This window comes from Mytilus galloprovincialis, chromosome 2 (genome assembly GCF_965363235.1).
Source record: "Mytilus galloprovincialis chromosome 2, xbMytGall1.hap1.1, whole genome shotgun sequence".
In the NCBI taxonomy this organism is placed as follows: domain Eukaryota; kingdom Metazoa; phylum Mollusca; class Bivalvia; order Mytilida; family Mytilidae; genus Mytilus; species Mytilus galloprovincialis.
This window is the reverse complement of record NC_134839.1, coordinates 13,184,425-13,199,084: the sequence shown is the minus strand read 5'-3', so window position 1 is coordinate 13,199,084 and position 14,660 is coordinate 13,184,425. Positions and strand designations below refer to the sequence as shown.

Here is a 14,660-nt window from a genome sequence, read left to right as displayed (position 1 = left end):
ATGGCCTTCAACAATGACCAATACCCATATCGTACAGTTTAAATGTTGTATTCTGTTTACTGTTGTTTGTCTTTTGGTTGTTTTTCATTTTGTTAACAGTCTTCAACTTATGAGTTTGAAAACCCTTTGTTATCTTTTTTAAAGGTCTTGGATGACAAAAATGTAAAACAATTCAACAGAGAAAACAATCAGCCTGATGTAGTCTATAAAAGAGACAATTATGATGGGCAGCAACAAACAACAAATACTTGACTATAAGCTCCTGACTCAATACAGGGACAAAAAGAATATGGTGGGACTGACTTAAATGTGAGCACTCAACCCTACACTGACCTAAGTCAGAAGAGTAACAACCACCTTTATTAAGGGTTGTTTTAAGCTGAAGGAAAATCAAAAAGGTGCTAACTTTTAGTTTTATTTTATTTCTCTGAAAGCTGATATTACAATAAACCTTCTGAACAAGATCTGTATATAAAATGCTATTGCTGAGAATAAGCAGATATCAAATCATATTGCATAGAAAATTCAATGTTATACAAATAAAACAAAAAAATGTTAACAGTCTTGAAATCATGGCAGTGTCTGGCAAATGATATCACAGATAAGGTGTATTATACCAGAAATTTGTTGTCGTTAGTAGTAAAGTGGTATCATGGCAGACCACAGATCTTACGATTACTAACGGCAATAAATTTCACAGCTAAAATTATAAAACTAACAAATATATACATGGCAACTCTCATAGGATAGAAAAATCTATCTTCATACAAACATTACATTCTCCCTGATGTGTAAATTATAAAAGGAATGGTCCCTTCCTTAGGACGAATACCAAAAAACAATTCATTATACAAAATATATTGCACATATAAAAATCATTGTTAATTGATAAAAATATCCACACTATTCCGTCCTAAATGTGTTTAAATAGTCTCTAAAATATTTATAGTTTTACAGCACCATAAAATTGCACAATGTGATAAATTCTATTATATAAAAAAAATGCTTATGAAAATATGAAGCTTAAATGTAAAATGATTTTAGTTAAAGAAGCAAACTTCTCCAAGTTTAATTTTAAAGTCTTGGTCAGGTGCCCCTACATCATATACGCCTATATCCATAACTGGTAGGGATTTTGTTCTCTTTGTATTAATCTCTAGAACTGTTCTTCCCCATTGACCATTCTTAACCTGTGGGTAAAAATAGAACACAATCAATAACATCTTTATACACTGTAAACTTTGATAAGTTTTACATTCTATCAACTCCAATTAATTAATTTTTAAGTTTTTAATGTAGAAGGTTAAACTGTTAGCTTTAATCACACAGATAAAACTTTTTTTTTATGAAATGCTATATCCTTTATTTGAATTTTCAAAGTGTTTTTTTTTAAACTGATAAGCAAGATTTTTTTAAGACATACTGTACTCTTTTGTTGTTTGTAACTGAAGAAATTTTGGCATTTTGGAAAAACATGTATGATCCAATATTGTTTTTTCCTTGATGTCTGCTTCTAATGTTTTGTTGGGTTGCTGTCTCAATTGAGTATAAAACAGATGAAGAACAGCAATAAAATGCCTGTATCTGCTTTTTTTTTGGCGCTGTGCATGTACTAATTTTGCGTCATGGTTATCTTTTCTATTCTATAACATCACACTTCAGTGTTTCTGGTTGTTCTGTTGATTTTCGCTTATAGTTGATGACTTTCCCTCAGTTTTAGTTTGTATTCTCTCAATCAATTTATGACTTTTGAAAAGCGGTAAACTATTGTTGCCTTTATTTATTGATATTTTAATTTAAAATATCTGATAACAAAAATCAAATATTTTTACCTTGCAAGAATCTTCTGCCACCTTGTATCTGATGCTCCTCTTGCCATTGACAGACATTGTAGTATCATCAAATCCAGAAAGTTGGATAGATTTCTCACCACTTCCAATGGCAATAGAGTTTTTACATTCATATGTAATTTTCTGGTTAACCTTTTGATGGAGATACTGAAGGAATTTTATCTGTGGTTTGATGAAGGCACTTGGATCATAGTTAAACTGTAAAGAAAATCATGAATTAATTAAGTATCAAAGTTGCGACTATGTTAAACTTTGAGTTTTTCTTATTTAACTACATCAAGTTAATTTGAGAATTGCGAAATGGGTTTAAATGGGCTAAACATTTATGGATGGGATTAAATAATCATTCTTAAGACTCAAATGGGCATTACTAAATAATGTGATAAACTAGTTTTGCAAATATAAAGTTGCATATAGGTAAGACCATCACTTTCTAGCTAGGGCTTATGATCTGTTGTTAAGTAACAAGGATCTGGATGTGGTGTCTCATATTTCTGTGTTTGTGATTGTTTTCTTTCTCTCTTTTTTTATTTAATAGCCTTTATTTTTGCACTTCTATAAATCTCATCCAGACCCTCCTTACTCCCAATGCAGAAATAGTGTTCATTTACCTTAGATCCTAGTACATCAGAAAGCCAGGTATGGGATGTTTTTGATTCTACTTTAACATTCTCAATCTGAAAAAAAGTCAAATGATGAATTTAAGAACAAGGTCAAACATATTAAGAACAAGGTCAAACATACCAACACTAATCAAACAAGTACTATCCACACTGATCTGTGTCCACACTTGTAAATTTAAGAATAAATGTGTCAAATTAGCATAAGAGATATAATTCCTTGATAAAACAGTTCACTTTTCTAAATTTTTTGTTACATTTGATGTATAAGTACATGCAATTTTATAAAATTATGAGAAGTTGTTAAAAAAAACAACTTTATAAACAGCTTTTTAAAATGTACACAAATTAATATTTTTTAAGTGAATACTTACCACTTTAACTTCTGGTTGTACACATGTAAATGTTCTCTTCCTCTTGAAGTCACATCTTACTTTAATAACATCATATATTGGTCCAAGGTTAGGGTTAATCCAGTATTCACCTGTAAAAACAAAGTGGTCACATTAAAAAAGGATTCGGATATAGCCTATTATTTCATTTCATTTCACACAAAAACTCATGTGATATGGTAAGAAATCTGCACAATGTAGTGATAAAAAATGACCTTGCACATACTAAGGTAATTTAGAAAAGAAGTCTGTGTTATTTACACACCATTTATAGAACTGAACTAAAGGATAATAAATCAGCTGTCAGATATCTATTAATATAAATAGGATACTGAATTCGCTGTTTCAGATTCAGAATAACTATGTGTAATCGTCATTGTTCATACACCAAAATGAAAATAACATAAAAGTCATTGGATGGATTTCCATTGTTTAGGATGTTTTAAACCAATCAAAAAGTTTTGGTGTACACTTTTGGAAAAAATTACCCAAAATGCATTAGAATCTGATACCACTTACCATCTTCAATATCTGGATTATGGTGTTTGAGATCTTCACAGGTGCGTGCTGGAGAATCTTGTGCACCAGTTGGATTCCTGATCTTCTCAATTTGGAGAGTTACTTCTTCCAATGCTTTGAAAACATCAGCATCAATCTTCAAATAAAATGTTTTTCAAAAATTATTTTTTAAGCCTAAATTGTTTTGTTAAAATTGTTTGGCCAATACATCATTTCATTATATAAACATTAATTAATTTAATATGGTGATGTGTTCAAATTTGATAATTAACAGCAAAAGAAATGAAGATATTTTATGAATGCCAGTTACATATGGAGTTAAAACAATCATACAAATAGGCCACACCTCTAAATAAATGTGTCACATATCTTTTTTTTATATTTATATACCTCTTCTGCTGGAATTGGATCATCTCCTTGCCATCCTTTGTTTCCTTGTGCTGGGTTTCTGAACCACTGGGTCATTGCACCACCATAAATGTTTCGTCCTGGTTGACCCTAAAATTAAAAAAAACGTACCATATGCTTAACAATATCACGATTAGTTACACAACTTATCTTTTTTAAAAGATTTTTAAACTTTGTTTATAAATACTGCGGTAGTACATGTAGTAAAAACAAAAGGACACATTGTTTTCAATTTCAAATGTGAGAACATTGCAACATCATTTTGGGCAGAGACTTTTTTCTGAAAAAAAATCATATTTATACATATTGAAAATTTTCTGAAATTAGGGAAATGATATACGTTTGAATGTCAAAGTGAAGGTGAGATGAATTATACTTACAGGTGGTCCTGGATTACCGGCTTCTCCCATTGATCCCTAAAAAAATATAATAAAAGAGTTAAACAACTGTTTTTACAACAAAGAATGAATCTATATAAATGAACAACTTAATACATGTTTATGCAAAATACAAAAGTTAATGGTTAAAAAGAAGTAAACAATCTTCACAAAGTTAAAAAAAAAAAAATGATAGGTCCACAATTTCAATTGGTGTTAAATTTTTTTGTATCGTTTAAACAATCTGCGTCTGGATGAGAGAAGAGTTGATTAAAGAATGTTGCTTTTTTCTTTTGAAATTTTTTCTGAAAAAATTATTTTTTGTAAGGTGTGGAAAAAAACTCCAGAAATGTGTTTTAAATTTGTGTTTAATGCAAACTAAACAAAGTAACATTCTAACTGTTTGAAATATTGAATTGGAATTTACATATATTTAATCTAAATTGAGTCATTCTTTTTCAAAATATTAGGAGAAAAAGTATAATGTCATACCCTGCGTCCATCTTCACCTGATGGTCCTCGTCTACCCTAAATTTAAAAAAAAAAGTTGTTAATTTCTAAATATATAATGCAACATACAAAATAACATTCTAAAAATAAACATTTGTGTGTTAAACAAGCCTCCTTGAAAAAATGAGAGGATACTTTGTATGAAATGGAAACACAATCACATGATTCTAAAAATAAAAAGACCGTTTTCCCAATTTATTATGTTTCAAATCTTAGAGCTAATTTTTTTTTACCTTTAGTCCAACCATCTATTGTTATATGTGTATATACTTAGTTTGATTTATATGCTTACAACTTATTTCAAAGACAAAGGCTATTTAAAGGAAACCTTGTTGTAACTAAAGGAAGATTGTTTGGACATTTTCAGTTTTAAAATATAGAGTTCCATTTCTTCTTCCATCTTACAAAGCTTAAGTTTAAAGTGACTTTCCTGGACTATCTGCGCTCTTCGAAGATAAGTGTAATTACATTTGTGAAAAGCCTTCTTAGTTCCTCTGAGGTCACTTATAAAAATAATCATAATGAAGTGAATGCTATGAGAAGATTTTGGTGTATGTAGATTTTTATCAAAATACATAAATTTGAGGATTAAAATAATTGACATACTGTTGGTCCTGGTGGTCCAGAAGGTCCTGGGCTTCCATCAGTTCCGGGGTCTCCACGTCTTCCATCAGGACCCTGAAAAAATAACGAAGATATAAAATTAATTAATACTTAACTCGATAAATTACAAGAATGTGTAACAATAATTATCAGAATTTCCATTTCAAATTCACAACACACTTAGCATATAAATTTATAGAAAAAAAAAGAGAAAAAAAAAACAGATTATAAAACATTTAGTTATTTTCAAGGAAAAACATTTTCAGTCCCTAATTTTGGATCCATTGACTGAGTAGTAATTTTAAGGCAATTTTCCATCTGCATCAAAGAGCAAAGTAAGACATTTACAGTAAATAAAAATAAAATGGCTGAGCTACTTACTCTTTGGCCTGGGGGTCCTTGTGCTCCCATAGAACCTGGTTCACCTGGTGGTCCCTATTAAAACAGTAACATCACTAATTAGTTTTCTTTATATGTAAAGCAATCCATATTTAGTGTTTTTTTTTAAATATTGTCTTAGCGATGTATTTTTTCAATTCTGTTGTTTCAATAACATTAGCGGAAACGGCGAATAAGTAAGATCAAGTTGTTTTACATTTAAAGATTTTGACAAGACTACTGGTCAAAACAGGGTACCTTCAGTGTAAGACCAGTAACTGTTAATTGGCATTTTTAGTGAAATGACAATAATTAATCGTGAATTTTGGTTGGTCGACTGGCAATAAAGAAATGTTAATGCAATATAATTTTTTACTTGTAGCAATAAAACAAGTTGAGTGATACCATTTTTCTTTTTATCTGACGGGAAATAGAAAAACTAACCTCTGGTCCTGGTAATCCATTCATGCCTTGAAGTCCAGGGTCTCCCTTGTCTCCCTACATTACAAAATGTCACAATAAACAAAAACAATCATATAAAAACATATGTCTAATCATACCAAAATTTGCTCTCTTATCTATTTACAAATAAAATTAACTCAAAAAATTAATATAATCTAGTCAAAATATAACTGTTTAAATTCCTTGAACATAAAGTCTAACTAGTTTGTACTGATTATGTACTAGTATTGTATATGAATCTTATACAAGTAGGAGACTGATTAACATCAACACTTTTTGCTTGTTTCTGAAAATGTTAATTTATATTGTATAAGCTGTATTTCTCTTCATAAACATTGCTTACTCTACATTTACACAAGAAGGTATAGAAATATATTTTAATAGAAAAAAAAATCAACATCTAGAATTAGATAAGAACTTACATTTTCTCCATTACCACCTCTTTCTCCTGTGACTCCTTGTGGACCTTGTGGGCCCTAAAATTAAAACATTGTTCAAATAATAAACTCATTTCTTTGTGGACCTTGGAGGCCCTACATTTCAAATCAATGTTTAAATAATAAACTCATTTTCTTGTGGACCTTGTGGGCCCTAAACTTAAAACAATGTTCAAATAATAAACTCATTTCTTTGTGGACCTTGTTTGGCCCTACATTTCAAAACAGTGTTATTTTCTTGTGGACCTTGTGGGCTCTAAAATGAAAACAATATTTAATAAATTAACTAATTTTCTTGTGGACCTTGTTGATTTTTTTTTAGGTTCTTTTTTGTTAACCTTTTTGGTGTACTTTCAAAATTAGCGAAAAAAAAAGTTGGTTTACGGTATTACTTTACAGATGTATCAGAATAAATTTTAATTGATTTTCAAACAATACAAATTTTAAAATTTTAAATACTTACTGGAGGACCTCTGGTGCCAGATTGACCTGGTGCTCCATTAGGTCCAGGTTCACCCTAAAAAACAGTAAAAAATATTACAGATATGTCAAATATGTTCAATTATAAAAATATATAAAACTGATGCTGACAAAAATATTAAGGCAAACTTTTACTGGAAAACCGCAGAAACATGAAAATTAAAACCAAACCTAAACAGGCTGATAGGTTCTTTTATAATATACTAAAATTAAATCTCTTGAGTTGATATCAAGCAATAAACTTTTCCCCTCTTTTGATTAAAAATATGATAACATAATATGATAACATACTCTTTCTCCACGTTGTCCTGCAGGTCCAGCGGGTCCTGGGCCTCCTGGTGGTCCCTGCAAATAAAATTATAAAAGTCTGAAATAAACTATATATAAATCATAAAATAAATTCTAATAACAGTTTCAATCTTATCTTATTTACTATAGCCCTTTCACAGATTCCAGGTACAACGTGACTTAGTGATTTAGTATGAATCAGTGCTTAAACAATGAATAATATGAATTAATATGGATTCAAAATTATTTATGGGCCATTAATTTTTGTGGGTAGGGGTGAAAGATGAGTTCAAAAAAACATAACAAAAATTCTGTTATGCTTTCATGCAGAATTTGACAAAAACGAAAAAATCTAGTTCGACGAAAATACATTTATCTTTTGTTTTTAATCTTTTTTTATGAATGATTAAAATTCTAGTCCTCTGAATATTTTTTTAATATATATAAAATAAGAATACTTACATTGAATCCCATTAGTCCAACAGCTCCTGGTGGTCCTATATCTCCATCAACTCCCTTCTCACCTGATTGTCCTTGGAGTCCTGGTGCACCATCTGGTCCAGGGGGTCCCTTGAAAGAAAAAATATCGGTGTCAAATTTATTCAGAAATGAAAATAGCATACCTAAATATGATAATATATAATTTGAATATTATTTGAACTGTACAAATAGCTAATCATCTAAAACAGAGCTACATGTATACACTTTTTTCTGCCTAGAAATAACAGCGAGGCTAGAATATGGAATATAAACTAAAAGTTTTTTTTATATTAATGTAAATAAATTAATTCTTTTGACTTTCTTCCATAGTCTATCTAGAAACCAGTCTACTTACTGGATGTCCAACATCTCCTATTGGTCCAGGGCTACCAGTAACACCTTGTGGTCCTGCTTTACCAGGGGAACCATCTTGTCCAGGTCTTCCGGCTTCTCCTTGCATTCCCTATAATGACATATCAAATTTAGGATAGTACAACATATTTCTTGACATGGAAGCATATACATACCTATTTGAAAGTTTGAACACTTATGTATACAATTAATCATCATAAATCCCAATTTTCCCCCGTATTAGAAAACTTCCATACAGTTACAGGGGAGGTAATAACTTTCATAAAAAAAAGGAAATAGACAAGCATATAGTCTCCAAATTTGCTAAGAGTCAAATCATCAGAATCCTGGAACATGTCACCCTTGCCTTTGATTACAGTAACATCAAAAAGGTCAATACCCACATGTTCAAACTCCTCCACTCACAAGTAAGAGGGTAGGAATGCCCTTTATTGTACATGTCAAACTTCAAACATCCTATTTTGGCTACAGTTAGCATCAACTGGGCCTTAATTTTTTATCGTCATCCTCAAATTTCATTGCAGCTATGTTAGTGTTAAATTGAGTAAAATGTTTATCTTTAATGCTACTTCAACAAATATGTTACCGTCATTAGTCATACCCTCAAGTAAATGTATTGTATTCTTTTATGACTACAAGTATCTTAAATTATTCAGAATGTATCACTAAAAGTGAGAAAACGTTTATTTATAGGATGACTCACAGCTGGTCCTGGTGGACCCGCAGGTCCTCTTTCTCCCGGTTGTCCACCATCTCCGGGAAGTCCACTTTCACCTGGTGGTCCAGCTGCTCCTACAGGTCCAGTTTGTCCCTAAAAATACAATATAAATGTAAAAAATTATTTATCTGACATTCTGATCTAAAGGCCAAATATTGTTACCAAACAAAGTGATATAATTTAGAACCCTCAGAAATGTCTGAACACACAGATTTCATTTTTAAATCATCTCTTAAGAGATGAGTTTGCAAAGATTCATATGATAAAGCAAAATCTATGTAATCAATGTATATGTCATGACTACATACCATTAAAACTATTTCATTATTTAGAATAAATTTAGTTGAGTGATAATAGCAGTGTTTATAGAAGGCTCTGTATTATAATTATAATTTCTTAAGAATATTATTGTGCTTTAATTTTAACATATAACTAGTTAAACATTTTTTAAATAGGCTACAAAGAATTTAGTACATTTTATCAAAATCAGTAGTGTTGAATAATATCAAGCAAAGAGTTCATATCAAAACTTTAATAAATTTTAAATATCTCCAGCAAAATCCTAGTTTTCAAAATGAAGGGTCAGTTGACCTGTAAATAGAATATGACTTACTTGTTCACCGTCTTCTCCCCTAGCTCCCTTTAATCCAGGTTCTCCTGCAAAACCAGGTGATCCAGATTCTCCTGGACGGCCCATGTGACCAACCTCTCCTCGTGATCCCTGAAGGAAGAATATTATTACACTATATTTTGTTTAATATGTCACAAATGTAATTAAAAAGACAAATCATTAGCATGGTTATATTTAATGTGTTTTTGCGTTTAAAAACATACATAATCTAAATTCTTACATTGATTTTTGCAATTTATCAATATAATATATCGAATGTATTTTCTGCAAATTTGTATCTTTCATTACAAAAATTGTGAAAACAATTCATAGATTTGGAATTCATTATTTCATTATAGTATCATACATTTTTTTAGTTAAAGAATTAAGTGATTTAGAAACAAAAACGGAAGTAATTTTCATGTTTTTAAAACAAATGTAGTTTCAAAAGTGAAATCTTAAAAATTTCTTACTTTTATGCCATCAGCTCCGGATGGACCAGGAGGTCCATCTTCACCAGATGGGCCAGACTGTCCTTGTGGTCCAAGACCTCCTGTTGCTCCAGGTTGTCCAGGAAGACCTTGTACTCCTCTGTCACCACGAACTCCTTTCCTTCCATTGAGACCGTTACGTCCCTGTAGTTAAAGATGCATCTTATAAATAATTCATAAATAAGAAATATCATAGCCAAAAAAAAGCACTACAAAATCTGCAGTTTACATCGGTAAGGGTGAAAATAATATAATCTGAAATCAATTTAAATACCACAAAACCTTTCTTTAATCAAAATTTAAAATTGATGTTAAGATTTTTTTTTTATTGCAGTGATAAGATAACAAAAAAAAAGCCCTATGCATTTAAACATGAGTCAACAAAAAAGTAACAGATGTATTTTCATCAATATTTATGCTTCAATGTTCAAACAGTCTTATCAACATGAGTTTCTTCTAATTATGACTTAATTACACTTGGTCCTGGTGGTCCACCTAGTCCTGCAGTTCCAGCTGCTCCTTGTTCTCCTTTAGGTCCAGCGAACCCTCTTCCTCCTTTAGCCCCTGGTAATCCAGGTATACCCTAAAATGTAATATTATTTTAAATCATACTGAGTTTGGTGATTTTCTGGTCAGTAAAATTACCCTTGCAATCTTGTTTTCTTCTTCTGATGATATACCATTGTTATACACCTTATCGCTATTTGTCCGCCATTGCTGGATATCACACAGGTTCCTGTAAAATGTTGACAAAATATCTGACGCCACAATGGAAAAGTGATTGTTGTTGACGTCAAAAGTTCAAGCGGCCGGGTCAGCCGGGATTAGCGATAAGGTGTATTAAAGGTAATAAAAAATACAGATTTAACCAAATATAAAAATTGTGAAAATTAATACATACACCAAGAACAAAATCAACTTCTTAAATACGCCAAAAGAAGTAAGTACCATACCTATTTTTGTACAAATTCAATAAAATATAATAATGTAGTACCAACTTTAATTGGATGAAAAAGATTTTTTTTTTGTAAAACATTTTTATACAAAAAAAATGGCTGAAACAAGAGACAACTATGATTTATTTTGACATCAACTGTGTAGTCCTTACAAGTCATACAAGTGACCCAGATAGCAATACTTTGTTGGGCCAACATTGGTGATTGGTTGGCACAGTTGGTAAATAGTTGGCGTTGGCAGCACAACAAGAAACCGACGTTGGCCCAACAAAACTCAGCCAACAGTTATTTTGACACTATTGGCCCCTTGTTGGCCCAACAAAACTCAGCCAACAGTTATTTTGACACTATTGGCCCCTTGTTGGCCCAACGACTTTCCACCAACTGTCATTTTGGTGTTATTGGCCCAATGTTGGCCCAACATTTTCTTACCAACTGTTATTTTTAAAGTAGCTTGCCCAACAATATTTGACTTACGTTATCCATTGGTTCAGTGTAAGATCTTCTGACTGAAACGACTGAACCAATTTTATTCGAACTTTATTTGAATGATTCTATGTTATCATAGAGACTATATATTGTGTTTGAAGGGCATTGAGGACTTAGTAAAATATCAAATAATAAAGTCTTCCCAAATAGGACTATTTTAAACCGTCTGTGCCAAGAGCTAGAAAATTCTTAGTATTTTGAATAATTCAAAAGTTTTTAAAACAGTATATTTATAAAAAAAAACCAACATATCATTGATATTTCATGACAATATTGAAATATGAGCCAACATTGTGCCAACAATATGCCAACGTATTAAGTTCTTATCTCCCCGTATTATACCACAGATTTTTATATTTTTTTTTAGATATTATTTCAAAGTGCAAACCAAAAAATGTGCTCTTCATTCTCTTTATCTAATATTTTCAAATCTGTGTAGTCATTTAAATGTATTTATCTTAATGATTGAATAATTTTATGCACAAACAAAAAATATTTAAAACCAGCCCAAAAAAACAAATAAAATTTAAATATAGTTTCTGCAAGTTGCTAAACTGATCATCTGAACTCAGCTGCTCATTTGACACGAGTGTAATATCACACTCTCCACATGACAGCCGAGATTGTCCTGCCAATATAATAGACATTATATACTAGGGAGAAATATTTCTTAATACATAACATGAAATGCATGAATAACATGTTTGACAGATTGAAGCCATCGTTGGCATACTGCTGTTCGACCAACATTAATCCAACATAATTTTAAAACTAGACGACGTTGGTAGACTGTTGGGAAATAGTTGACATTGTTGGCAGATTGTTGGCACATAGTTAACCTTGTTGGCATACTGATGTTGGGCCAACAAAGACCCAACATGTTGGGCCAACTGAGGGCCGATGAGCAAAATGACGTTGGCCCAACATAGTTTTCCAACATTGGCCCAACAATGTTGCCAACAGAATGCCAATATTGGCCCAACACATGTTTGCTATCTGGGGAATTCTTACCCCTGGTCCTGCCAAGCCTACTTCTCCCACTACTCCTTGTTGTCCTCTCTCTCCTGGGGCACCACGTGCACCATTCTCTCCGGGTGCACCAGCATCACCAGGTTGTCCTTTTGGAGCAGGCTCTCCCATTATACCAATGGGACCTTGGGAACCAGGTGGTCCTCGAGATCCTACTTTTCCCTCATTTCCATCTGCTCCTGGGGTTCCAGATTCTCCCTTTAAAGTTACATAAGACAAAAATCATATACCCGTAATCAATAAAGTTACATTAACATTGTCAAAACTTCAAAATATTTTTATGTTATTTTATTAAGATGAAAATATTTTTCTATCTGAAGAAAATTTAAAGAGTCTGAACAAGACAGGTTCTAAATTAATTTTAACAATTTTAAGATCAAATTTATCAAATTAATTGTACTTTTTAAGTATACTTACGCTTTCTCCTTTAGGTCCACGTTCTCCTCTTGGTCCTCTCATTCCTTGGGGACCCTATTGAAGCAAACATCATAACATTAAAAATATTTAAAATAGCAAATACATTTGATAAAATACTTGCAGTATGGGCTTTGCTCACTGGTAAAGGCCGTACAGGGATCTATAGCTGTTAATTTCTATGTCATTTGGTCTCCATGAGAACACAATCTACTGAAAAACTGGAAAAATATGTGTCTTTTTTTTCTAATTTGTAACTGAAATATGGAGAAAATTTTCTATTGCAAAATTTCCCTTCTTTGTTTTATAAAGTTGCTTATAGTTTTTTCAGACTACAACATCAATTGAAAAACTTGTTTAACGATCATCAAAGCATTTTCACTTGTGATTACATTTGGCAAACGATCAAGCTTACAGGACGTCTAAAGTTCCAACAAATAACAGAGGTATAAACTCCAATTTTTACAAAATGTTTTAGATTTATCGCTTTTTAACTAGTTTGAAAACAGTTAAATTTTAGCAATGCATTTTCTTAAACCTTATTAATGTTTTGGTTTGATGATATATACATGTCGACGGCAGTTTTTTGCTGACATTAGCCACATATTGTCTGAGGACCAGAAAGATACTTTTATATGTCTTAAATAATTCATTTGAAAAACATTATCACAGAAATATGTTTTGATCAATCTGTTTACAAGAAAATCCATTATGGTTCCCATGACAACAACTTACCACTGGTCCTTCAGGTCCCTCATCTCCCTTCTCTCCTCGATCACCTGGTTGTCCCTAAAAAGAGATAACAAAATACTGTATTTAAGGTAGTCAGCAAATACACATGGGGCTGTGACATGGCAACTAAAACCATGAGCTTACTTATAATGAATTTTTATCTGTCATAGAATGTATATCAGTAACAATGACTAAAATATTTTTATACTGAAGTGTTTCAGACGAACACTCTTAGAGATAATGCCCCCTTTAATGCAAAATTTATTTAAATTTGGCAAAATAATTCACAGCCTTTCCACTTTTACTCTATATATGACAATTCGATCTGATAAGAAAAGATAGAGGATGATTGCATGCAGTGTTAGCAATGATTTCCCTCAAACAAATTCATACAATGTACAAATTGAAATAAAGAAACTGTAAACCAAACTTAAGGAGTCTCAATTTATTTGACCTATGTTATTCTTGAATTATACATACTTCATTTTTTTTCCTCCTATATGATATCCCTCGAAAAGTTTTTATTTAAGAAATACCTGCTCAAATCATGAACGAAAGTCTATCATCATCATACAAACAAAAACTCAGAATATAACAACTCATAGTTATAAATCACAACTTACTCGTTCTCCATCCCTGCCAGCTCCACCAGTTGGTCCAGCTGCTCCTGGTTCTCCTGGGGTACCAGGCTCACCAGTCACACCAGGAACTCCTCGCTCTCCCTAAATTACAAAATAAAAATTATTCCCTTGAAAAAAATTTAACAAAACCTTTCTGCAAAATCTTTTTGACCATTGAGAGCATATATATTGGTACAATAAAGCAAGTTCATAAAAAAAATTTCAACTTAATAAATTCATCATAATTCCTCATTTTTACAAACCAAGTCCAACGAAAACTCTTCATGAATTTCGTTTCAAAATTCAAAAGTGTATGGTCAGCAATGTTATTTTAAATTTTTCTTTTCTGAACATTTCAGTTTGCTAATGATATATAACTTAAAAAAATCCTTTTAAAATCAGGGTGAATAACAAAAACATTTTCA

At 31.5% G+C, this 14,660-nt stretch overlaps 1 protein-coding gene across 1 annotated transcript in view; it reads right to left on the bottom strand.

Moving 5' to 3' along the window:
* Positions 1-402: 402 nt before the first annotated feature.
* LOC143062936 (uncharacterized) overlaps positions 403-14,660 on the bottom strand; it is a 33,926-nt gene continuing 19,668 nt past the window's right edge. The window contains exons 26-49 of the mRNA XM_076234779.1: positions 14,239-14,337; positions 13,619-13,672; positions 12,887-12,940; positions 12,452-12,667; positions 10,471-10,578; positions 9,978-10,139; positions 9,508-9,615; positions 8,880-8,987; positions 8,160-8,267; positions 7,787-7,894; positions 7,328-7,381; positions 7,020-7,073; positions 6,542-6,595; positions 6,102-6,155; positions 5,661-5,714; positions 5,283-5,354; positions 4,659-4,694; positions 4,170-4,205; positions 3,772-3,879; positions 3,382-3,517; positions 2,845-2,954; positions 2,462-2,527; positions 1,833-2,048; positions 403-1,190 (exon numbers count right to left, since the gene is read on the bottom strand). Of these exons, the coding sequence (XP_076090894.1) occupies positions 1,041-1,190; positions 1,833-2,048; positions 2,462-2,527; positions 2,845-2,954; positions 3,382-3,517; positions 3,772-3,879; positions 4,170-4,205; positions 4,659-4,694; positions 5,283-5,354; positions 5,661-5,714; positions 6,102-6,155; positions 6,542-6,595; positions 7,020-7,073; positions 7,328-7,381; positions 7,787-7,894; positions 8,160-8,267; positions 8,880-8,987; positions 9,508-9,615; positions 9,978-10,139; positions 10,471-10,578; positions 12,452-12,667; positions 12,887-12,940; positions 13,619-13,672; positions 14,239-14,337 (2,325 nt within the window). The 3' untranslated portion in view covers positions 403-1,040. The remainder of the gene's footprint in view (positions 1,191-1,832; positions 2,049-2,461; positions 2,528-2,844; positions 2,955-3,381; positions 3,518-3,771; positions 3,880-4,169; positions 4,206-4,658; positions 4,695-5,282; positions 5,355-5,660; positions 5,715-6,101; positions 6,156-6,541; positions 6,596-7,019; positions 7,074-7,327; positions 7,382-7,786; positions 7,895-8,159; positions 8,268-8,879; positions 8,988-9,507; positions 9,616-9,977; positions 10,140-10,470; positions 10,579-12,451; positions 12,668-12,886; positions 12,941-13,618; positions 13,673-14,238; positions 14,338-14,660) is intronic.